The sequence below is a fragment of the Anarrhichthys ocellatus genome, unplaced genomic scaffold (assembly GCF_004355925.1).
Source record: "Anarrhichthys ocellatus isolate YVR2014 unplaced genomic scaffold, GSC_Weel_1.0 scaffold6, whole genome shotgun sequence".
In the NCBI taxonomy this organism is placed as follows: domain Eukaryota; kingdom Metazoa; phylum Chordata; class Actinopteri; order Perciformes; family Anarhichadidae; genus Anarrhichthys; species Anarrhichthys ocellatus.
Window position 1 is genome coordinate 4,502,413 of NW_022280036.1, and position 26,064 is coordinate 4,528,476.

General features: G+C 42.5%; 1 protein-coding gene across 2 annotated transcripts; it reads right to left on the reverse strand.

Annotated features, from left to right (window-relative positions):
- Positions 1 to 2,726: 2,726 nt before the first annotated feature.
- Positions 2,727 to 26,064, reverse strand: greb1 (growth regulating estrogen receptor binding 1). 2 transcript variants are annotated; one of them, XM_031846841.1, is made up of 34 exons: positions 25,463 to 26,064; positions 20,065 to 20,225; positions 19,785 to 19,892; positions 19,239 to 19,415; positions 18,669 to 18,851; positions 17,507 to 17,620; positions 17,100 to 17,237; positions 15,314 to 15,475; positions 14,991 to 15,056; positions 13,914 to 14,099; positions 13,511 to 13,647; positions 12,901 to 13,177; positions 12,666 to 12,791; positions 12,346 to 12,558; positions 11,799 to 11,996; positions 11,453 to 11,636; positions 11,162 to 11,345; positions 10,912 to 11,048; positions 10,470 to 10,821; positions 10,237 to 10,352; positions 9,785 to 9,987; positions 9,049 to 9,655; positions 8,394 to 8,550; positions 8,199 to 8,301; positions 7,867 to 8,022; positions 7,563 to 7,699; positions 7,312 to 7,473; positions 6,016 to 6,220; positions 5,710 to 5,872; positions 5,474 to 5,592; positions 4,897 to 5,129; positions 4,442 to 4,642; positions 4,180 to 4,318; positions 2,727 to 3,848 (listed from the first exon to the last, which is right to left on the reverse strand). In XM_031846841.1, exons 2-34 carry the CDS (start codon positions 20,216 to 20,218, stop codon positions 3,685 to 3,687), a joined length of 5,961 nt encoding a protein of 1,986 aa, XP_031702701.1. In that variant the 5' UTR covers positions 20,219 to 20,225; positions 25,463 to 26,064; the 3' UTR covers positions 2,727 to 3,684. The 2 variants fall into 2 exon arrangements, with proteins under 2 accessions (XP_031702701.1, XP_031702700.1); XM_031846840.1 differs by having other exon boundaries at positions 14,991 to 15,116.

Consider the following 26,064-nt stretch of genomic DNA (forward strand, 5'->3'; position numbering starts at 1 on the left):
ACTTGTTCACAGACATCCCCTCCAGTAACTCCATGCACTTTCTCCTCATGCACTCTGTAGCTCCCTCCTGTCTGTGGCTGGAACTCTTCCATCCTCACACGGTGTGAAAGACGTGAATTGCTCCCTGTGTTCATCCCAGCACTCGCTTCTTTTTCCAGTCTCACTCTCACTCTCGCCGTCTTTCCCCCCCATCCTCTCCTTCCATCCACGAGGCACCGATCCGTGGCTCGGCTCCTCCGTCACATGCACACATTGATGGACAGGAGGAATAAGTGGCTGCGACGAAGGAGCACATTTTATATATGCAGATAGAGCGGTGTGACAGTCACCTCATGTCAACCCTTCAGCTTCAGCTGACTGTTACTGTACACATCACTGGGTGCCTCGGAGCCGGAGTCACGCTCCTGTGCTGGACCTTACGCAGTTCACGTGCGCTCAAATTTGTTCTGTAATTGTTTTTATTATCAAGACTGGTGCCATGACGGAGGTTTCCCAAGGACAAGGGGGATGGGTTCATTTCAAATTTGACTTGGGTCAAGGATGATCATGAATATGTAGACGTTACAGATTGTTTAAGAAGGTTTTAAAAAAAAGTTTACTCAGATTTTTTCAAATGAAGTCTCTTATTGCAAAGACTTCACAGAAAATCTGTTAACTGAAAAAAGTGAGAGAAACACAAACAAATGCCTCTTTGTAAGAAGAAAAATAATCCTGTTTTTTCATCATCTAAAAGAAGAGTAGCCTGTCATATGGCATACAGAAAGCCCCCCGATCTCCTTTTCTCATGTGTTCTGTCATCCCCCTGTTTGTTGTTGTGTGCCATGCATCTGTGTTGTCTTCTGCCTGCCTCCAGACACCTCCCATGGCCACATCCTTGATTGGGGCACAGCTGCAAACAATCCAGCAGATCACCTCCTGCAGCTGACACCACCAGACCCGGGTTCCACTAATCACATCTCGGCAGTATCTCCACCCTGGTCCTGCAGACCAGGACGGATGTACTGAATAACCGTGAGATTAAACTCTTTATTAACAAAGAAAGGAGGATGGACAGTAACTCTCCTATCACTCCCTCACGGAAATACACGACTCCATAGTTCTTGTTACTGACGGATTTATTCGTCTGTCAACACCGAGAGGGAAAATGAGTCCACTTGAAAACACATGAATCTTTAAAGTAGATCACTTAAAAACTTAACTTTAACTTTAACACTTTGCGTGGAGTATATAGACCTCGCGTCTTCTTGTTGCTGTGCACCGGCTAAATGTGTCCCCAGCGCAACATAGGACGTAACAATAGTTCCTATCACATATAAAACCAAACGAAAATCCATATAAGTTGTATAAATAATAATATATAATATAAACAAGCATATTAAATGTTAAATTAAAGTGCAGGCCCAGGTATAAAATGCACGGCCCGCACTGCTGAAAATATATTGAACAACTCGTATTCAAAACATCTGGGATACTTTTCTGGTCAGTCTTTCAACATGTTTAGTATCTCTTGAGACTAGAAATTCCGAGATTTCTAAAGCACCGAAACGCACCTTGACTGTAAACACACAGCGTCCTGTCAGTCAAGACTTTTACAGTCACGCTAATGATGATAATGAACGTGCTTGGCAAAATATGTCATTAAGGCATATGTTACTTTCACCAACAATAGTGGATTTGAGTTACTTACGTCTCTACCGTAGTCTGACGCGAGGGCGCAGAGAGGTTCAAGGAGTTAGCCATCTTAATCAAGTTTGACTGACTTTCACTCAAGGAGAAAAACATAGATCTAAGTTCAGAGGTCAAAGAGGGCAAACTAAAATGACCAGAAATGTCCATAGAAGCTGATTTTGGTCATTGCTTGTGTAATGAACTGTGCTGGTCAACACAAAACAGAGAACATTAGAATGATTGTGAAGGGAGCTGAGAAATAGGCTACTTGGATATGAGAGAGTTCAAGGTTTGTGTTATTTGTAACATGGCTATAAGGAAATTAAGTGTTTTGGAGTAAAACTCCCAGTAAACAGTCAACATGTTAACAGTAAACATCGTCAAAACATGGAGAACATGTGAGAATATTTTTTATAAATTGTATCATAATTAGTGTATTTTCATCACATTTACAGTCACAGCTGTCGTGAAGAGTGTGAAAAGACATTCAGTTCCATCATTATTTAGGGATCTTGGTTATAAAGGTGATATTGCCTTTGAAATTTAGATTATAGGCAAGGATAAATAATTGCATCTCCAGACCAGTAATATAAATAAGTTTACTTGCAATGGAATAATATTGTTTCGCTTCTTACCTTAAAGGACACCAGAAATATGCATATAAGCCTTATGATTGAGGAGCCATTCCTGATTTATTTGGGATGTTATTTTAAGTGTTTCTTTCCCCAAGGGCTAGGGCTTAAGAGGTCAACCAAGAAGTTCTGAAATCACCTTGCTTCACACACAGATACACATCAAAGAGCTTCAGAGGGATATCTGGGGTCAGTAGTATGGAGCCTCATCGAAGGACTTCAGAGGCTCCATTTACAGTCTCAAATATCTCCTGAACAGGTCCTGCAGGATACAGCTCTGCCAGACGGGGACAATATGCTTTTTGTGCTCTTCAGTCTGTTTCAAAGTATCAGAATAGTATCAGGAGAATGGTTCATCTTTATCTGTGTATCGTGAAGTATAAGGGACAAACACATACACACGAAAGAAATGTAACATGTCTTTACATTTATACAATAGAAGCCATACAAAACTGTACATTGTGAAATGCTTAAAACACAGTCGATTTTTGTCTCTTCAGTTAAAAATAAAATCATCACACAGTCTATTGAGCAGAAAGCATAACAAATGTTCAACATCCAAACACACAACTATTTATTGTACACACTGGATAAGTACTTTTTTTATTACATAATGCAAATCTGACAAAATATATTCAAATTCTTTCACATCCAAAACAGAAAAAAAAAACGCTCAGTAAAAAAAGTTTGTTGCCAAAAATCGGCTACCATTGCACACATATGATTGTGTCTACCCTTTAGTAAAGCTTCTCATATTGTTTGCACCGGCATGAAGTGTGCAGAACATTGTAATATTGCAATACAAACATGAATGCAGCTAAAACTGCAAACACGTATGAAAAAATATAAAAGCAGTAACTGCAATTTCTGAGTCTAGTGAATATCTCCTGAGGGAAAACATGGTTGATTAACATCTTCCTCCTTCAAAAATACAATCAAGATACTGTGTATTAATAAAAATATTCTGAGATTAATCCTTTAACTTTTTTATCACCACTTAACTCTACCATGTTTTTGTTTTTTGGAGATAACGTTTTTATTTTAGGTAAACAAAAAGATTACTCATGATTTATGAAGTGGTGCCTCAACCACACTAAATGTAAACAATAACCACTTCATTATCAGAAAAAAGTTCCTGAAAAATTCTGGCTGTTTCTTGTACAATCTTTTACTAACTCACAGGACAACCATGACTCAATAAAGGCCACGTAAAATATATACGATTTCCTCTTGTTTCTTTGGCCATAACACGTGTCATTGTCCATTCAGAGCCTATGTTAGTGCATACTGTCACGCTATAAAAAACACTCTAGTACATTTCTGCCCTTTAGCAATTAAAGTGATTTTGATCCTGACTGTGACTCTTTGTAGATGTGTGTTTCAGTCATATATGTTTTCCAGTCAGGAAGAAGAGCGGTCGGTCCTCCTTGGCGTTGGCGGTCTGGAATTCATCGCTGAGCCTGAACCTCCACTCCTCCTCCAGCTCCAGCCTGCCCACCGTCTGCCTCAAAGAGCTACGATCGGCACTGATGACACACAGAGTCGCACCTACAGGGAAGCAGATAGATACTTTAAATATGACATGGACATGATCACATTTTCTGGCTTTAAGTGGACAGTAGGGGGAGAGGGTTATGATATGCAACAGAGGTCCTTGGCGGGGATTGAACCAGTGATATTGCAGTTATATGGTTTGCTTTTCAGCCACTTAGCCAGAGGACTAAAATGCTAGATGTAGCACATTATGGTATTCAGATGCGATCCAATATTTCATGTATAGCCTGCTCTGTACAAAACTACAAAAATATTGCAAACGTGCTATCTGAAACACACATACAAGTATATTATTTCATTGTCTGTATTTGTTCTGCTTTTGTACCTTTAAGGAAGGTGAACTTCTTGAGGAACCCAGGCGTGACAAAGGAGTCAACGAAACAGAGGAGAAGGCCACTGAACAGCAACCCTGTGGTGCTGATGTTGACAGAGTGAGGTCTGGAACTCACAAAACACACCGTTACCTGCAGGAAGCAAGAGGAGTGTGACTTTTAAACAGTGTGTGTTGGAATTCATGGGTGTATGAACCTATACTTCTGTTCAGAGGTTAATCATTTACCACAAACAAAGAGGCTGTGTGTCTATACCTCGGGTCCCAGGTTGAGATAACAATCCACAGACAGTACAGGGTGTGTGTAGTTCTTGGTGCTGAGTGGAAACAACTTCTGTCTGGTGTGTTGAAGGTATTTTTCCAGGAGCAGCTGAGCTGGTGTAGCCAGGAAAAGGTGCTTGCTGTCTGGGGCACAGATGTACTGCGAGGGCCCCACTGAGGTGGGAACATCTGTCGTCTGGAGAAATTTCAAACTTTTGTTTAATATCCTTTGATGCAGTTATTTGTTTGTTAAGATTAATGAGAGTCAAATTAAACATTTTGAAATAAGTTTTGTTTTTCTGTGAAAAGATTATTATTTTTGTCCTGTGTAGCTGCAAATGTGGCGTTATGTGTAACTTACTATACTAAATAGTATTCTATAAATCTGTTTTGCTGTCTTTGCTCTGTGAGTGATATGTGGTTGTGTTGTCATGTGTCTTCAACATCTACCTTGGTCTTGATAATAAACGTCCTATATCCTCCTATGGCGATCTGCTTCTTCATGACGCTGAAGCTGTTAAACCCGCAGACGAGCAGTCCGGCGCTGTGTAGCCTGAGGGTGAAGTCCACATCGTGACAGGTGAAGCGGTTCTGGTCGTACTGGACATTCTGGCTCCGGTCGACGTTGAGGAGGAGGAAGTCATGCAGGAGACCTCTGGAGAAGGGCTCCCTCTGTTTATTACCTGGAGGAAACAAAATAAACGCAACTTCAAATTTATCTTAGTCATAAAGCAGAAAACTTTGTTATGCATTCCTCTTCATTAGTTCGTCATAAAGTAGCTAAAACATTCAGTCACACATTTGAGACCCCTTCAAATATACGATTTAAAAAGACAACACTGAGATATAGCTTAGAGCTAGACATACAGACAATTTTGAGGTTGTAGTTTGTTATATCATTGATATTATTGGTATTCTGGCCCTGGGAGGAAAATATATTTTAAGTTAATTTGTACAATATTTAAATAGACCAAAATGCTGTCAAAAAGTTGTTTTACTTAAATGTTTTGGCATCATGACCCCTGACCTGTTAGTCCACGGCTGCTCCACTTCCTGATCCCGCACAGTCCGTAGTGGGCCAGGTCCGGACAGGCCTCCATGTGTTGTAAGATCTGCTTCAGTGACACAGCGTGCTCCACTGAACCACTAACGACAGCAGAAAGCGAACAGTAACTATGTTAAAACTGACTCATAACATGAATAAACAGTCTTACTTCCAATACAAGCAGCAGCTATTTTGTCCAATAATGTGCTTGTATGTACTTGTGTGCGTCGAGTTCCACTGCGTTCCACATAACACAGGAGTCATCGGCGAGGATGATAAAGGGCCAGACGTCCCCTGTAGGGGCCCCTCCCTCCAAACGCCGACTACGCTCCAGCTCCAAGTTGTGATACGAGAGCTCTTTAATCAGGAAGTGAGCAGCACCTGCAGGAGAACAGAACTCCGTTATGAAGGTGGTGGACTACACAAAAACAGTTTACATGACTGTAACTGCTGAGGATGCCTGCATTAAATATCTATGAAATCAAGGAGTCTCTTCATACCCAACAGAAGTAGCAATAACATACCTATTCCAGCTCCGTTGAAGACAGTGGGCAGTACCAGCATTATGTGGTTGGGCCAGTACTTCTTATACACAGCCATCTCATACTCTTTGACCACCAGGATATGTAGATGTGAAGCTCCATCCATAGCATGGTACAGGTTAAACAGACCATGCTCATGACGACCAGTGGTTGGGGTGAAGATTGGACTCTTGATGCAGTCTGGGGTCTGGAGAAGAAGGAAATAATACTGAAAAATCAAAATATCATCATATCAACAATAATAGGAAGTGTCGACAAAATCCTCTCTAACAGAAAACCGTGGTGCACATATCTTTATGGGAATACATAGGGACCACTGGGCTACAGTAATCCATTTTCCCATAAGGACAATTTTAGTCATAGTTTAGCATGTACTGCCACCTAGTGGAGCTCAAGGGCATTGCACTACGCTCAACCCTGCAAGTCACCACTTAACAGTAAATGCAATGGTAGTGTGTTGTCGTAAGTGTGTACTCAGGATTGATTTACTGAAACACAGGGAACAGGAAATTAATAATTTAGGATATCAGTTTGTGTGTTTGTTTTCTTTTGCAATGTTAGGAAGGCTCAGTGGGTGATGCACATCACCTAATATCTAGTTGAAGTTTGTATTTTTTTATGTTCTTTATATTGTGAGATTAGCAGAGTGGTTCTCAAACATTTTCTATCATGAATTGAGTTTTCAATTCATTTTGAATTCTGGATTGAGACAATTACAGAGACAAGCAGTGCCGCGTCACTTGCTGTGTGTGTGTGTGTGTGTGTGTGTGTGTAGAGAGAGAGAGAGAGAGAAGGGAAGAGAAGGTGGAAGGTTATGTTTCTGTAAGTTATTAATAACAATAAATAATGTCTTGTGCGTCTCACAAAGCATCCGTCCATATCTGTAGATTCTGTAAACCTAACTATGAACACCATTACTATTGTGATAGCCGATTTGTTTACTGTTCCACCATGAAAAAGATTCTGACGTCAAAACATTAGGTCTGCATCATAATCAGTCCATCCTAGCGCGCCCCCAGCACTTTGAGAATAACTGGATTAGCACTAACAGAAGATTTACTGTCACGGTGACTCTGACCCTCTCGAACTACTGATATCCTCCCTAATAGTTTTTATCTTCAGCCTAAGGCGGCATCAGAAATGTTCGTTGGATGGTCAAACAACTTCAGGCCTTACTCTGCTGCTTTATTTATTTTCACTCTGTACATCGGCAGCTAGCAAAAGGAAATGCAAGTATTTGAAATTCAGTGGCTCCGGTTTCACTAAGGAGGGACTCACCCAATCAGAAGTGAGAGGCAGCCGCATGCTCTCCAGCTGGCCACCTGGTTGGCTGAAGCTGAAGTAGTGCTCTTTAGACTTTGGAATGATGAAGTAGAGCTGGATCTCTTCCCCAAGCAGTAGATGGGTGAATGTGAAGGCATGAAGTGTTGTCTCATACATCTGATTGTAAGATTAAAGAGGACATACATCATCAGCTGTGACATTTCAAAAACAGCTATCGGATTGTGCGTCTTTTGTGTTCTGCTGACCTGGTATCTGGGGTTGAAGCCCAAGTACTGATGACACTGTTCACAGTGGTGGTACGTGTTGTACGCCGCATATTTAGACAGCTTGATCCTAGCTGTTCGCCTTCGTAGGTACACGTCTTCCAGGCGCACAGGGTTTCCTTGTAAATTCAACAGGGGCAAAGGACAGATTAGGACAATAGAACAGATAACTTCTTAGGATTTGTGATTACAAGCAACAAACACTAGAGAAGACGAATGTTCTGTGAATATAGTTTTGGTTGTGTTAATATATTGACTTGTGTGTGTGTTTTTTGACTGTGCCTACCCTCGAAACTGGGTGTAAATCCAGGGCAATAAACAGAGCTGGTGTCATCATATTTGGGGTCATGGATGGTGTAGTCAAAGGGCATCGTCCTCATAATGTCTGGGTTGGGCCAGGAAGCATTTGGCAGGTGGTACAACACCCCCTCTGCCTGTGCACCTAAATTACCACATTTCCAAGTGTATGCATTACACAGGAGATTACAGCACGATGAATATTGAAGATTCTTAGCAGCAATATTAGCAAAACATTGAAACAGTACAACATACAGAGAATTTCAGTTGTTTAGAAAGCCTAGTCTCAGAAATGCTGGCTACTGCTGCATATATACTGACTGTAGTTGATGTCTTCTTCATCGTAGATATCCACCTCCATCAGCCTGATCAGCATCCGAGACAGGATACCCAGGAAGTGCAGGTAAGCTCCTGTCTTACCCACCTGCACATGGAAAGAAAATAGGGTAATTATTGTAGGTATACAGCACAGCATGAGCTTGACTTGAATAACAAAGAAATGAAGAGAGAAATTACCTGTGGGGGTCCACTGAGCAGCAGCCTGCGAGGGTGAAAGTTGTCATTTCGTCCTTCAGTGCGATTGCTGCTGTCCATGTGGTTGGAGCGGGGGACTGTCCACTGACGATAGTACAGTGACTGTTCTGTACATGTCATCATCTTGCTCAGCAAGGGCCTGAACACAAAAGACAAAGTTCATAATTAAATATCTCTTAATGAGCGTCTGATATTTCCAGGACACACCGAGTGAAAGGTCTGCAAGCAAAGAAAAACCTGTGATTTGTTCACATTTGTGTAATATCTTCAAAACTATCTCCATTCTGGTTCTAGTGGAATAAAACAGGATTAACTAATTCAGCGAAGACATTTCAAGCCTACAGGTTTTGATTTGTATGATACGATACTTATTGAACCCTCTTTTAGAACTTTTCAGTTATAAACATTATACACACTGAGCCACTGAGCTTAAACAGTTAGATTAGCCCTTTGGTGGTCTGCCTAAATTAAAGCAAATCAACTATTTTTAGATAGCTAAACCCTTGCATCAAATTTGAATAGGACGTTTCCAAGGATGTATCACATTGCTGGACTTCTAGATTGCTTAAAGGTACCGTAGAAAGACAAGGTTTCAGTTGTATACTCTGGACGATCTGTTTTTTTTTACTGGTTTTACCTGAAGCTGCTTGCCCATGCGACAGACATGTGTGGCAGGAATGATGAACATCGTGGAAGCCCGCTGCTGTCACTGGCTGTGATGATATCGTAGAGGGCACGAGGGAGGAGCACAGAAGGCGGGCGACTCACTCCCCGTGCCCAGGAGCAGCTCTGATGAGGAGAGGGGGCTCGCGGGGACAAGGAGCCAGAGGAGGTGGATTTGGAGTGTTGGTGACGGGACTGGGCAGGGGGATGTGGTTGAGTTTGAGGGGGGGGTATTTGCATCTGAGAGAGGGACTGGTGCAGGGGAAGCGTTTGAGTGTAAGTTTGGGAATTTGTTTGAGATAATGACTGACTCTGAATTTGGGGTTGTGGCTGAAGCTGGGAGATCGGTTGGGCCTGGGAATAACTCTGCACTTGAGGTTGGTGTATTGTAGCTTGGGGATACGGAAAAGACGGGGGCTGTGGTTGAAGTTGAGTCTGTGATTGCGAGGGAGGTTGTATGGCGTCCATGGTCCCTTTTTGGGAGACATTTGGAGAGGTGGTGCTTTGGGCAGGGAAGGGATCCAAAGCGCCGCTGTCTGGACATGACTGGACCTGCTGGCTGCACGACAGAGGGGAGTCCCCTGGAAATGGAGGGAAAAAGAAGAGAGTAATAACAAAACGAAAATCAGTTGAGATATCCCTTCAAACAGCAAGTGAGCATTTCACACATTTTAAATCTTAAAGAACAGTTCATGTGTATCTCTTCTCACTGTTCTCCCGTCCCTCCTCCTCATTGTCAGTACTGCTGAGTTTCTCCGCGTCACTCTCCAGCAGGTCACTTCCTGGTCCGGGGTTGTGTGGGGGTCGTGACTCTGCTCTCACAAGATAAGCAGCCAGTCCTAGCTCTTGTTCGAGTGTGGTTCGCTGAAGGTAGGCGCAGCTTATCACTCTAAGATCACAATACTTCAATGACCTGTGGGCAGAATGAATTCACTGTTTAAACTCCAGATTTACAAGAGCAGATTTAGATGCAGAAGCTATGGTACAACACTTAAGTAGTGGAGACTTGATTATTCTAGCGTTTCTACACAAAAAACTATTTTTGCTTGTATGAAGTTAACCCTTGGTGATGGAACTACAGTGCATGGAGCCTTGGGGACAAAGGGTCAAGGTTTTAGGTCATACGTCAGGGAGCTTTGATCAAAACACTCTGTGTGTGTACCTTGGCAGTGATTCTCCCAGTGGCTCAGCTCCTGACAGGATCAGGATGCAGGGCAGGGCCTCCAGCTCCAGGTAGGTCTGAGGAACCCAGTCAGCATCCTGGATCTTCAGCCATGTCTGCAGGACACACACACGTACAGTCACTCAGTGTATCTTGATTTCTCTACTTGTAAGATCATCTATCCATAAAATAATTGATCCTGTATTTCATGATATTATAACCTGCTACCCAACCTTGATCTGATCAGTGAAGCTCTGTCCAATATTAAGAGCTTGGTTTGGATTCCCCAGTATGATTTCAAAACTCTCCTCCAGACCCAGCTGTCTCCTAACTCTGGACAGCCGTCGGTGGGCCCACGCTGCCAGAGCCAAAGAGGGGATCCGCAGCAGGACCATGTGACCATGGTGGGCGGGACATTGCTGGGAAGCGGTGAGCAGTGATTGTACAATCTCTAGGGTCTCCACAGAGGTGTGTTTGTGGAGATTGTGGGAGCTGTCGATTCTGCCGGATGCAGCCATCAGAGCTACGCAGTAGTGTTGGATCAAAACTGTAGTCCGGATCACAGCACTGTGCAGTTTAGGGAACCTGGGAGTGAGAGAGATTGTAAAGTAATTCAAACTTGCTTGTGAGGAGTAGCATATTTGTGTAGATTAAGCATGTGTGTGTTTGTGCTACCTTTCTTCCAGGGCAGACACCATGCTTTCAAAGGAGGAATCATGACGCATCAGAGGCAGGCTGCTCCCTGAACGGGTCGTTTCTAAAAGCTCTGACACACCAAAGTAGCGTGTCTTCTCATGATACAGGTCCATGTCCTACACGCACAAACACACAATGTTATGTATCCTAATCCCAATCAACCTCCAGATATGTGTCACAAGTGTATGTTAAATACAGAGTGTGTATCACACACAGACTTCCATCTTACATTACTGAATGCAGAGGGCCAGTGGATCTCATTGTAGGGGCTGATGCGGGTATACTGTGTCTGCAGGGCGAAGGGGAAGGAGGTGACGTGGAGAATTAGGATGTTTGGAGCATCTCTGACCTGACGGGAGTTTAACAGCTGGTCCACCAGACCCAAACCACAGTCTGAGCTACTGTGGGATGCACTGAATAAGAGACAGAGACAAAGACTCACAGAAAGAGAAAACACACTTTATTCTGAATCACTTCAGATCTCTTTCTCATTTCTCTAACACACACACCAAACACACACCTGGTAATGTCACAGTGGGCATGGTCATGGACCAGGATGTAGAGTGTGTAGGAGTTGCTTTGTGCTTCCTGGGTGAGGCTGTCAATTCGTGCCTGAGCGCTCTGATCCATCTTGACCACGAACCGCTCAGCCTCCCGCTGAGACACACACTCCTGGTCTAAACCCCCGAGCTCCTGAAGGACACCTGAGAGACGCAGCCAAAGAGAAAGGCGGTCAACATAAATACACATCATGTAATCGGCACACACACAAATTAAAATGATTCTTCTCGTCTCTCGTTTTTAAAGACGTGAATGAATAAAAACAACTGCTGAGAAAAAAAAAAAGAGTCATATAATTTCCAGACCAGAATTCCAGAGGTGAAGAACGGTCTGCTGAAATGTGACCTCAGAGGACGGAACCAGGATGAGGAAGCTGACCCTGTCGAAGGAGCCAAGATCCAGGTTCTGTGTGCTGGAGTCTGCTATGGCACAAACATGGGACAGCAGCTTTCTGGCCACTGCCAGCTGAATGGGACGGACCTCCCGCCACTCTACAGAGTATTCTACACACATACAAACACAAACTCATATCATCACACTCGATGAGGAAGGGACATTAAAAGTCATCTCTGTCTACGTCTATGTTTTACAGTGAATCAAATGAATCCCATTCAAAAGTTGTGTCAGCAATTAGTCAAAAGGCTAATTGAAGAAAAATACAACATAAGCAAGATTAAAGCAAATGGGGAAACTTAAGAAATGTGAGGTTCAAAACCATGACATAGTATGGTTTACAGCAGGGGGGGGGGGGGGCCTTGCATAACCCATGCATGACATCTGCCTGAATAGTTAATCTTCTCATTCAAAAAATATTTCACACACAGTGTACACTTCAACCCCTCCGTGTCTCACCTGAACAAGTGTCTTTGGGACTCGAGACTCTCTCTTTAGGGCTGGGTAGGTCTTTTGAACACTGTGTGTGTGAATCCTTTGGACTGTTTGTGTCTTTGGGACTGTGTGTGGTTTTAAGATTCCTCTCCTCAGCTGATTCTTGACTACTGGATAAGGGAGACGGCTCACTGCTGTCCACAGTGGCACTATCCAGCAGGGAATCTAAGTCACCATCTGAAAAACAAAAAGGCACTCGTTCATGCTGGTGAATGAAGACGAAAACACACATTAATATGCCTGCACTGCACACACAAATGTGCACGTAAAAAAGGCAAACACACCTTGTTGGGAATTACAGTAATGGATGAGTTCCTGGGCAATACCAGTGGAGAGCTGGTGGTTGATTTCTTTCAGACCCTCTTTGGGGGAGTACATACTCTCTGCCAAGGCACGACACTGGTGTTTACCTGCAAACCACACACACGCACAGATAAATACGCTTTGTTCTTTCTGTTTATTTCTCAGGACAAAATAACAATGTACAAATATTAACATACATATAAAATCCATTCCCACCTGTGACTACCACACAGGACTGTGTTTCCTGTCCCGGTGTAGTGACAATAACGACCACGTAGTTGGTGTTTTCAAGCCGTCCTTCCATTAATCTGCTGAACATTTGTTGGAGGCCTTGAGCCAAAGATCCAATCTTTTCCCCTAACACCACCACGCCCTCTCCACAGGAGGAGGCAGCCAGCTGGGCGAGCCAAGGGAGCTGGCTGGGGGTCAGGGGTTGTTGGCTCTGGGGAGGTAAGGAGAGATGTTGGGGGAGCCCAGGCAGCGTGGATGTGGTCTGGAGACAGAGTAGAAAAAGGAAGAGCAATTTGTTCATTTATTCAGTCTTACTCGGCTGACTTGTCATCAGTATTTTTCTCAGCAAAATGCTGCATGAAGAGGACATCATGTTAAGCTTGACATGAAGAGACACAGAGTAACGATTTCTGCGGCGTTAAAAGACGGAGATCTGGGAATGTGTACAGCCTTACGTGAGTCAATTTTCCTAAAAGCCTGGAACCTCATTTTTACTTGTAAATGCGTTTACTTTTTGGAATTTAGAATTTTCTGTCTGTAGTTACTTTATCTCAAACTTAACATTTAACAAAAGGTCACTTCTATGACATCTCACCTCTATGCCATAGTGCCTCCCTTGGCTGGCTGGTGTTTGAGGCTGCTGGTACTGTCGGATCTCGCTGAGGTGAGACTCCCTCCACGACCTCATGAATATCTGCTCCAAGTCTTCTATTAGGGGCACCTGGTCAGGGCCTTGGATGAATAAAGATGAGAGACAAAGAGTGTGGTAAATAATAATTTAGAATACCTTTAGAATAGTTATATATTTTTAGATGGGGAACAAACAAAAGCCAGAGTCAGCAGACTTCAGCTTGATTCAGTTATAACTGTCTGCCTCCACGGGGGGCATTAGGAGACACAGCAATGATATCATGAGAGGTCAATCACTTTCCTCATCTCAGTCTGACGGAACTGTGTATGATTACAGCCTTTCTTCTGGAAGAAGGTTTCACACTGACCTAGCTGAACAAGGTAGTAGACTGTGAGTAGAATCTGCATCTCAGTTGACAATGGCTGAATGGGTGATGGTCCATAGTGCTGGTAGACTCTGGGGAGCGTCTGAGAGCTCAGATAACAACTCTGAAGCAGAGAACTGAGGAGCACTTCATTGGCATTTCCAGTCAGCTGGGGGAGTGGGCCATGACCTGTATCAATGAGAGGTAGACAGATGAAACAGGTAATCACAGTGAGGAGCCTGAGAAAAACGTGGACTTGGTGCTGTGGCTCAGGTGGTGGATTTGGCCATTAATGTAATGTGATACATGGATGGAAAAGCACAAGGCTTTTTACTGACAGTTGGCTGGAAACATGGTGAAACATGAGATGGTATCATGTGGCAATTACAATGAATACACATGTCAGTGCGAAGAAACACAATGCAGACAACTTTATCTCGCTGCTGTCACCTGCTGTTTTTATGAGTAGAAAAGGACGTACAAATTTTATCAGGGCCTAACTTAGATTTAAGTTTGTGTTTGTGTTTTTTTCAGTTACTACATGAACAACTTACAAACTTAAATAAAGACCAGTTCAGGATCGAGTGGTGGTGGCAAAATGCAATTTACCCCCAATAGAGAGAGGGACAATAGTCAGGAAAGGCAGGTTGGTGAGGTAAAGGGCAGATTGGTGATGAATATGAAGTGAAGACAGAAAGGAAATAAGAGAAGGAAAGAACACATACTGGATATTAGAAGCGGTTGACGGCAGAAACGATGGTGGATGAGTTGACAGGTGATACAAAAGGGTGCAAAGGTTGGAAGGGGAGGGGGGGGTAGGCTGAGAAGCAACCTCAGGAGTTGGTTGACCTCTAACCTGTGAGGAGAGGCGAGCTAAACTGGCCATCTGTTGGGTGGTTACTGAAAACCTCACCTGTTCACCTGCTCGAGAAAGTCCAGTACTGACCGCTGGGTGGACAATGATCACCGTACACCAAGTACTCAATAAAGACTAGTACACTTTGTCACAGGTACAAATACTTTTATACAGAGAAAGTGCATTCTATCACAATAAATCACTGATATAATTGCTCATCTGACCTTTAAAGATGACAGGTTGCAGACTGCAGGTGTGTAGCAGCTGATCAGGGATCGTTACAGACAACCCTGGTGGAGAAAGTGGGGTTAATGAGGATCCCTGCAATGAACTCAGCGGGGCTGCAGTCTCTGGAGAAAGCACAGAAATATAAATCAAATTTACACATAGACACACAATGCAAGCTGTCTAATTTACACGTATAGCATTAAACAGACATATATATATATATATATATATATATACATATAGCATTAAGTATAACCACATAATAGTCCCATATGTCCCTTTCTTCATGTTTTCTGTCTATATTTGTCTCTTTTTTTACCTGATCTGGCTCCATTTGTGAAGACAGAGGACACTGATAAAGTGGATAAGCCTGATGAAGATGGTGGCGTCTTCGCAGTGCTCTCTGGCAGATTGTTGGCTGATGACTCGGGCGACCAGCCCTTGTGCCTCTTTTTTGGAGGTCCTGCATTTGCATGGGACCCTGCAGAATAAAGAATAACACCACAAAGCATGTTAACTTAAAAAGCTGGTATTTTATACTTTTACTGCTTAACTAGTAACTGATCATTTTTAAAATTACGACAAATTTAAATACTTTTCAAATATATTGTCATATGTATGTACATATTGTATTTTTCTGCTTTGTACCCAGCTAAAGGATTTTGTTGCTGCTCATAAGTTGCTGCTTCTGCCTTAATATTCGTCACTGCAATAACATTTGTTGAGTTCATTTTTTATGCTTTTCTCAGTGTCACATTTTTCTACAATTCGGTTTGCTTCAGGAATGACTTCCTGTATAGTCATTTTTGTAATTCTATTAAGCCACAAATAAACAGAGCATACTGTATATTATGTTTTAGGATGGACTTCTGTTAATACAGTAATGGAAAACAGTTGTATTTTAGTCATACATTAACCTGTCTCTTCCTCTTCCTCTCAACGTCTGTTGAAATGCAGTAATAGGGAGACATATAAAAGGTTCACTTGTTAAAAGGGCCATGAAAAAAAACAACATCGACAGGAAGGAAGCTTTTCATTCAGCGGGAAAGCAGGAAAAAAGAGGAGACAGAGAGGGAATTTTACAACCCTGGTTAATAGAGGTGAGAGACAGAGGGAGAGAGACAGAGGGAGAGAAACAGAAAGACAAAGGACAACCCCCCACACACAATGCAGCTGCCTGGCTCCTGTATAGCAGGGGTGTTATAACACACACACACACACACACACACACACACACACACACACACACACAGTTTGGGCTGCTGGATGTAGGAGCGCTCCCTTTGAGAGGTGTGAAGAAACCCAGGGTTTAATGACAACAGACACAAACTGACCACGTTTCCATGCACAGATGAAGGAATCAGAAAAATATGTTTGACATTAGATGAGCTACAATATTCTGATAACTTCAAATCACAGTTTACATGCAGTTAGTTGGTGAGTTATCAGATGTATTCAATAACCACATTAGTTTGGGCATATTTCACAAGTAGTGGGAGTTAATATTGATGAATTTATTTTTGGATGTTTAAAATCTTCTCATTCACAGTATTTATGTTAATCAAATAGATAGAATGTCCTTGTGTATAAGGAGTGATCATGACATTATCACTTGATCGGCTTTTAACAGTGCTGCCTTGAGAAGGTTGTGAAGGTTAATATCTCTCACCGATATAATATTGTTGCCATAATCTTATGGGAAAATTCAATATATAAAATTGCTGGTACATTTGTGGAGTGAAGGACCTTTTGCGCAATCACGATGCTCCACAAAGCCAGGAATAATCTGATGGCAGATGCAAATGCAGTGAATGATTCCTCCTCTCATTCTCTTTCCAATTTATTTTTAAATATTCAACCTAAAACCTCACACAAACATTAAGTACAACATTCAAAGTATTAATCCTACATGTGGATAACTCAATTATTATAAATTTGTAAATTCATTGACAATAAACACCTCTGAGGACGTTTTTATTGGAATTAGGCATTACTTGAATGTCATAACTAAATGTCATATTTCGACTTACATGTCATATATACACACGTTTCTGGATATTAATGTGATTACAGAGCCGAGGTCAGCAGTCTGCACAAATCTGTACCTTTAGCTGAGGGTCTTCCCGGCCTTGACTGGTTTAAAGGGGGCTGGGTGATGGAGGGAGCAGCGTGGTTGTCATTTGTCAGCGAGTGTGAGACGTCAGCGATTTGTGGCAGAGCGACCGGGTCCACAGCTGATCCTGCTGTTTACAGATAGACAAGAATGAATCAATAACATTAACAACTGTACATTTTCATGAAAAACATTTCTGTGATTATTACATATAGTCTTTTCTCTCTATTACCGCTAGTTTGAGAGAGATACAAGTGTCTGTCAACAACTTTTAGTGAATTAGAGTCTGCAGTCTGAAACAGTAACAATACTTCTTTGGCGCTGAGAACACAAACAAGATCAATTGTCAACAAGAACTATTGTCTCAACGTATCTTGCGTGTTTGCGTTCATGTGTTACCTGTGTAGCTGCCAGGTGTGTGTGTTGGGCGTGTCAGTGTCATGTTTGGTGGCTGTCCATCTGATGTCACATGGCCTTCTGAGAGGCTGGACCCCGTCTGCCTTGTCCTGCCATCTGAAACACACACACAGACACACAACTGAGTAATTTGACATCCAAGGAGACAGAAACATTTCAGTAGCTAGGTCACTGCAATAACTTATTCGTTATTCATGTATTTGTGGCAAACATAACAGAGGCCGTTCCGTGACAAGTTGACTAACTAGATAACTTTTGTGAGTAAAGCCAGCAACCCACAGATTCAGAACCATGATCTGATGTAAAAAGACAAAGTTATCCAGATAACTCTGCGTTGAAGTAAATCTGATGGCCCTGCAGCATGGGAGAATGAACTGAATGATTGGGGGCTAATTCAGGAACGACTGCATATGATAGAGGGACACTGTTTCTGTTTCAATATATGCTTCACACTTACTTCTATTTTTCAGAGCCCTCTCACTGGTCCAGGAAAAGAGTACCGGTATGTTTTCTTTTTGTGATGAGTCAAAACCAGTTTTCCAACCTATGCCACTGATGGTGAATCTGCTCTGGATTCTATGCAGGTCTGATGCTGCTCCGCTTTGGTATCAAAAACAGTTCGCCATTGCTGCATAGCAACAGACTTTTTTTCCCAGGAAAAGGGCTTAATCAGTGAGCGTGTTGGATCATCCAGACTCCTCAATACCAGAGCTTTTGCGCGTTGTGAAAAACATGATCCATGGTAGCATAATTCCTATTTATTGTAACCACAGAATTACCCCAAGCTTTCTGAGACGAAGACGTTTAAACTGCTAAGCTTCACTCTTTCCTTCCCAAACAAAAGGAGTAAAGAAAATAAAGAAGCAAGCAGAAACAACAGGATGAGGTTAGAAGCAAACACAATATCTACAGGGATGTTTCTCACAGGCCTCTTCATTCGGCGATGCCCATTTACACACCATTTTAGTTTGACGGGTTAGCTCCAGGCTGTCGCCTCTGTGTACACGCTTAACGTTTCGCTCCACTTCTACAATTAACCTCTCCACTGCTGAGCCATCTGTGTGTCACAGAAGTGACATCACCCATTTTAATGTAAACATTCAAGGAAAATTCCCAAATCCCCTAAAAATGACCCTTCTCTTACCGTGTCCCCTCCAGCAGATGGGAGCTCCTTTGACCAGCACGCCCTGATTGTTTCGATACAGATGGTACTTCAAGTGCTTCTGTTTCTTGGGCTGGGTGCTGAGCTTCAGGTTAATGTGGTGAGAGAACTCTGTGAAATAGCGAAAGCCTTTCTCTCCACAGCCCATACAGTTCCCTAAAAAGCCTGGAGGGAGCACACATGCAGGAAATGTACGATTACAACAGGCTGCATTTGATGTTCCTATAGTCACACGTTGCCATCTCAATCATGTGGCAAATGCATTGCCATCAACTTAAAAGGAATAGTTCAACACTAGAAGTGATAATACTGTTTTTAACTTAGGCTACTTGTTTCTCTTTGTCTCCAGTCTTGATGCTAAGCTAGGCTGAAAACATCTCTGTATATCAAGATGAATTTTCTCATCTCACTCTTGGAAAGAAAGCAAACAAAGGTATTTCCCAAAATGGTGAACTATTCCTTTTGAGTCCTGAACGTTGACATTTTGAGTTTTTTTCCAGAAACAGATGCCTGATGATATTCTCCTGCTTCTGTGTGATACTCCTGCCTCACCCAGCAGTGCGTTGTGACCCCGTTCGTCTGGCAGGAAGCGGCGGTCCACGGCACACACCAGCAGGGTCTCGGGGAGGGAGGGGCACCTCACCCCGACCAACATGAACCCAGGGGGCACGTCCGAGGGATCTGATCCCAGCGAGGACAGACGCAGGTCTCTGCCTGCCTGACAAAAGCCTGTGGGGAGGAAAAATGCTTTTTCACCGTCAGTTGACATTTCTAGTACAGTCAAATTAGCATTTCCTCTTTCTAACTACACCACGACAAAGCTCACTCACAAAACTGACCCTTGCACATTGTGAGACCATATATCCAGCAGATTGCACAACCAGCCAAACTAATTATATCTCCCTTTCATTTGCATGATACCCGCATAAATAAGGTGAACACTTTAAATGCAAGGTGTGACATATTCTATATTAAAGGGAAACTGCAAATCCAGGTCATGGTATTTTTTTGAAAATGCAAATCTCCTAGTGCCAATTGTGACTGTAATGCATTGATGTTTTTTAGATTTTTATAAGCTATATGTGTACGTGTACAAACCATCTGTGGTGCAGCATCCCTCAGGTGGGGGCTTCATCTGATAGGGTAATGGGGGGCTGTTAGACTCTGAGCCAACTTCCTCATCTTCATCATCATTCTCGGTACGGCCTGTTCGGGGGAAACACACAAAAAACATACAATAATTGTTAATTGTTAATGGTGAACAAGAGGGACAATAAGCAAATACAGATGCAATAAGGATGTCAGAATTCAAATCGGAGGAAACACTCTTTCGCTGAACTCGTTATCGCACATTCTCCTTTGCATCCATGCAACCCACCATCATGTGCCAACGGCTGCTCCGTCTCAAGGTATAGCTGTGAGAAGACGGGTCGAGGCACCACGGTGTTCGACCTCAGCGACGCCTCGATGGAGTTATGGAGGACCTCCTCAAAGCGCGTGGTCCGCAGCTGGCCTGCATAAGAGTTCCCCATTGGTGTCCTAAAAACAAAACAGTGGACGCGCAATTTCATCTTTAGAAGGAAAGAAGAAACACAGAATTCATCCCAGTGATGTTTGACCAAGAAGGTCCTTCAGAGAAAGAAAGATGACAATATAAAAGATGCACACAAGACTGAATCCAGTTTAAGTTAAAGCCATCTGACAATGTGAATAAATGTACTGCTTAATATTGCCAAGCCACGGACACACACACATTCATAGACACATCCACAGTATGCACCGATGAACAGACTCAAACACTGAAATCCAGTGAAAGCACATTTACTCAAACAGAAACACACACACAGGCCCACACACACATAGTGGATGGCATCTGTCCAGATAGCATGCCATAAAATCAGCTGCACTGACAGAGTCAGGACACCCTGACCTAGACGCTGCACTGTTTTTCTACTTTCTCTCTCTCGCTCGCTCTGGTTTGCTTCTCTCCTCTGCTCTCTAACAGATGAAAAACACTCACAAAAAAACGACTAAAAAGCAATTCTTTGCACGTACCTTTTTCAAAATACGCACTGAATACTGTTGTTTTAGTTGTTTTGAGTTTGACATACCACCATGAATACATTTATTTTAAGTGATTTGATCCTATTTTTTTATTTACGTGTTCATGTTAAAAGAATGTAAGAATGATAACAGCTGTTAATTTGTTGTTCTAAGTCAATGTGTTCAATTTATTGCAGTAGTTTTACTACATTTTACATTCCTATTGTTCTTAAAAGGAGTGATATGTCATTTGTTTGTCACTTCACACACTACTCATGAGATTTTGATAATGTGTGTGATTTTAAAAAATTTGAATAATTACATGTTCGTATATAAAATGCTGAAGGAACAAACCTGAGGAACCGAAAGATGTGTTGAATGGTAAACAAAGTGGGTCAGTGAGAAGGGAAATAACGAGGCTGGATTGTAACAATGACTTAATCCCTCTTCTCTAAAGCTTCGACTGACCATATGCTGGCTGCTGCGCGCACACACACACACACACACACACACACACACACACACACACACACGCACACGCACACTTAAGAAGCTACACATTACTGACAGACATACCTTGTAGCATGAGACTCACTGACGAGTCAACAACCTGCAGGTCATCTTAATGAAAAGACTAGCCTGTCAGATTACAGATGTAAAGCTGTTTGTGTCTTAAACTACAGGTTAGCAGAAAATATGTATACATATAATATCGACATGATGATGTAAACAGATCCACGTTCTGAGCTTCATATTGTCCTCTAGAGATTTCATGTTGGAGATGGACACACACACAAACATGCACACTCTCTCTCTCTCTCTCTCTCTCTCTCTCTCACACACACACACACACACACACACACACACACACACACACCTTACCAGCCACCTTCTGCTTCCACACTTTCATATGTAAAGAAGCCGTGCAGACTTTAATGCCTTGCACCACGTTGTAGAGAGACGGAGGACGGAAGACAAAAAGCCCCGACGTAACAGAGCCGGCACAGAGAGGAAGTTATCACACCTTCTACCAAAGAGCAGATGGATCTTTTTACAACCAGAGGAAGAGGAGACGGGGAGGAGATGAAAGCAGAGAGGTGTATTCCACCTTTTATTGAATCTTCACCAAAATCCTGTTAAAGTGTTCAATTAACCGAATACTGCAGCAAGTATACATCTAAAGCCATTCCTTAGGTTTCTATTGGCTAATATTGCTCTGCCTTAATGAGGTAAGCAATTAAAAACAGCTGTATTATGGTGTCTTAGATACTTGTAGAAAACAGCTTTTCTGCCAAATATGAATTTGGATCAATATTGTGTAACATCAAAGAGACAAAGTATTGATGGCGGAAACAGAAGATGCAGGTGTATACATACTAATGTTAAACAGTGTGCTTTAGTGGATGGGCTGCGATGAAGCACACAAAGGAAGCTAGTGTTGTGCATTGAACTGTTCATTTTAAACTCTGGCTGCACATGAACTGTTCCAGTGTTAATCACATCCAGAATTTATTTTTTAAGGAATGTCTGTTCCAAACACAAACCCATAAGACCTGTGGCACATAAAAGCAGACGTGGAGCAGAGATGACAGAAATAAGCTGAATAAAAAACTTGTAATGAAGCTTTGTTGATCTTTTCTCCTCCCATCTCCCCCTCCTTCCTCTCTCCCTGACATGGAAGTGGGAGATCCTTTCACCCCCCCCCCCCCCCCCCCCCCCCCCCCCCCCACATGGGGGGGGGAACCCCCCCCCCCCCCCCCCCCCTCCTCTTCTTCTCTGCCTGTCTTTCCTTCACCCCAGGGAGAGAGACACTATTGTGGTGTTTTATGACCCTTTGGACCCCCTTCCCACCACTACCACCAACCTCAAACACACAAACCTCACACATACAAACCTGAAGTTAGGAACCCTTTAAACTCGGAGCAATCCACAGATGATAAGCTTTCCCAAGTATTTCAGCCCTTTCAGGGAGTTCTTAGACAAATATTTATTTTCAGGATATTACTGATTTGCTGGACTACAAAAACATACGAAGAAGAAAGACGTCTATTTCTCTTAACCTTCCACGATTCAGTATAATTCTGGACACGATGAAGTAAAATAATTTGTTAGCATCTTATTGTTTGCTATCAAAGATATTTTGTATAAAGTTATTGGGAGAGATTTGATGTTCAGGTCAGCTCCATGCTAACACATGCAAACTAGCATATATAAGCTCTCTGCTTTTAGGGCGTAGATGTATTAGTTTGAGGGATGTCTCATGACCGCAAGGTCAAAGGTGAGTCCAAATAACAATGTTTAAGTTAGACTTTGATGTGGCCTATACTTCTATTACACACGCACACAAATATATGCGGACACATGCACGCGCACACACACACACACACACACACACACACACACACACACACACACACACACACATACCCTCCCACACACACGCTCTCCCATGGGCTCAGGCTCAGTGGACACAAAGGGCTTGTCTTGAGGGGTGAGAGGTCATCCTGTGAGAGGTCAGATAAGAACCGCAGGCTCTTTCTCTGTTGGCCAGGCCCACATACCAGTCGTACACACACACACACACACACATTCAGCATCCCGGCTATTCTTCCTTTCTGTTCAGTCTGACTAGTATCGTTACGGTCTACAACCTCAACTCTTGCACCTTCAATAGCTGATCATATTAGTCATACACACAACACACACATGTACAAACAATTAGTGAATGCATACATACAAATGTGCATGTGTGTGTGTGTGTGAGAGAGAGAGAGAGAGAGAGAGAGCGAGAGATAAGGCTAGCTAGGCAAAGGAACGTTGAGCAGTGTCAGCTGGCCAGTGCAGCATCTATATAAGCCCTGAACAGTACAATTAAAAGAGGAAAAAACTTCCAGCTTTGCAGATGCTCTGTGATCACTGACCCAATGACACACACATATGCAAAGGGTGTCAGTTGTACACACACACACACACACACACGCACAGACAGACAGACAAGCGGACCCTCAGATGGTCTCATCACTGACCAGTGACCCACATCAAATGCTTTCATTCACAGTTTGCTTAACAGACACTGGATCGATGGCCAGCTAGCCAACTGTTCAGCCAGCCATTCAACTATACAACCACACACACACACTGAACTGGTCAGCTACTCAGCTAACCTGTCAACTCTGCCAAAACCCTGAATTTCCGATCGCTGGCCCATAGGCTCCCTCCTACTAATGAATCATTTCCAACAATATTTGTTTCCTATACATGCCAATACAAACATGCCATATTTACAATGTCAATTTATCCAGCATGCTGTAACAGCACATGGAAAACACTGTCAGCTTTGAGCTACTATGAGACAACAAACATAGAGATGTGCTATATGTCTTTGTTCTGCAGGACCCTGACAGTGTGTCACATATTGTACAGGGTACTTTCTGCTAGAGTTAGTGTAAAGAAATAGCTGGAAGGCACCACGATGGTCCAACTTCCTGACTATTAAGTGCCTGCTCTGGCTGTATTATTTCGTTTTCCCTATCTTGCTCCACGTCCTTGAGCAGTTACTTTTTCTTCTACTCTCTCAATCTTGAAATTGTATTGTCTACAAGCATGCAAAATTTGCCTGGAGGTGTACCTTCGTACGGTTTTAAATGTTTCAGCTGCAAGAGGTATCGCAAAAAAATGCTGAAACTCTGTTTTTCTCAATGCACGTTGGCTGTAAAAAACAACAACACTTGTTTATCTTACAGCCGTAAACACCAGAACTCGTACAACATGTTAAGAAAACAATATTAAGGGATCTATTAGAGAAATGTATAAAATATATCGTATTTTAACAAATTTCCAAGAAGCACTTTGTGCCGCTATGCTATAATATTAAACATTGTCCAAGTTTTTAGAATTTCACCATGAAAAAGCCATCTGATTGATCTTTTTAACTGTTTGCCAGAAGAGTGCCTTGCACCTTCCTTCCTCTTTGGACACCAGTTTATCTTAAAAAAAACAACCTATAAAGGTATCTTTAAGCACTCCCTTATTAGGGTATAGGACGCATAGTGTAAAGTTGGCTACATAAGGGCAATTTACACCGAAATAACTCACATTTTCTGATACACGTTCTGGTGGCAGCCAACATTGCTTATAATACATCTCTGGAAAACATGAAGTTAATTCAAGAGCTGCATTTTGGAACATGAGTTAAAGCCTCGTGTAACGTTAAAATATATGAAGCCTTAAACATCACAGACTATAGGCACAGTTAAACAGACCAGGCCTACAGTAACATTATGACATGGACGAATCATATTTTCTAGCTGGAAAAGTCACACATTGCAGCCAATTGACCCGTTTACAATAAGTCAAAGGGAGTTTGACGAAAGGTATAACGTTAAATATGCATTAGTTAAAAACTTCCCGAACTCCGTATTACACGAAGAACTCTCGTTTAAAACGCAATGACGATGAAGATAAACATGAACTAAGTGTGAAAAACGGTTATACCGCAGGTTTTCCTGCAAAAAAGCCACATTTTACAACTAAAACACACATTTGAAGCTCCTTCTGCAACATTGTTAGTCGTTATTATTCCCTGCTCCATAAAAGCATCAGCAACAACTGGACAGTGAAGGTCTGCTTTTCATCATCAAGAAGACGGGGACGGTAACGCGCACTATACCTGCAGAAAACACTACGGTAAAACAACATAAAAAAGGGCGAGGACCACTGCTGAAAGGACTTACCTCTACAACCCAGCGGGAGAAGCACAGTAAGTGTTCTTCATGGAAAGCATGAAAGTTGATCCAACGTGCTGCCTGTCACCATGTCTCCGGCGCGAGACCTACGGCGGGACTGGGTGTCGCGCGTGTCATCACCTCTGATCCTCATCGAGGAAAGGTTCCTCCCCTCTTACTTCTCAAAAATGGTATGATCCGAGAGGTGGCAGACTCTACTTTGCCACTTCTAGCCTCTGTAAGTCATTTTTCTTTTCAAAGGTAACCTCACTCACATCGTGAGTTATGTCATACTTTTGAATCATTACAATAAACTCTCTTTCTCCCTGGTCTTGACAGACTCATCTGTTTAGCAGTTAATTAATGGGAGTAAATGGAGCAAACTAAATGAGCATGTGATAGAAAATAAGTCCTCCTATTTTTCTTGTTGATTAGTCAGGCCTAGAACAAGTGATCTCACAATAAACAAACAAGACCCTCAAGGCGTAAACTCTCTAAAAATAACAATCCTTCTCACTTACAGTAGATATGAGTCAAAATAATTTAGAACAGAACGAGCCTCAAATTATTGGGATTTTCTTTTTGAGGTGAGAACATCATAGAAAATTGTA

What these genes read in the sequence shown, in the direction of transcription:
- greb1 (XM_031846840.1), bottom strand. Translation starts at nt 20,218, where the DNA reads ATGGGGAACTCTTATGCAGGCCAGCTGCGGACCACGCGCTTTGAGGAG. An exon ending in GGGAAGACCCTCAGCTAAAG is followed by an intron (nt 15,476 to 17,099) that starts GTACAGATTTGT and finishes TTTATTCTGCAG; the next exon opens with GGTCCCATGCAAATGCAGGA. An exon ending in TGCCTCTCACTTCTGATTGG is followed by an intron (nt 6,221 to 7,311) that starts GTGAGTCCCTCC and finishes CTTCTTCTCCAG; the next exon opens with ACCCCAGACTGCATCAAGAG.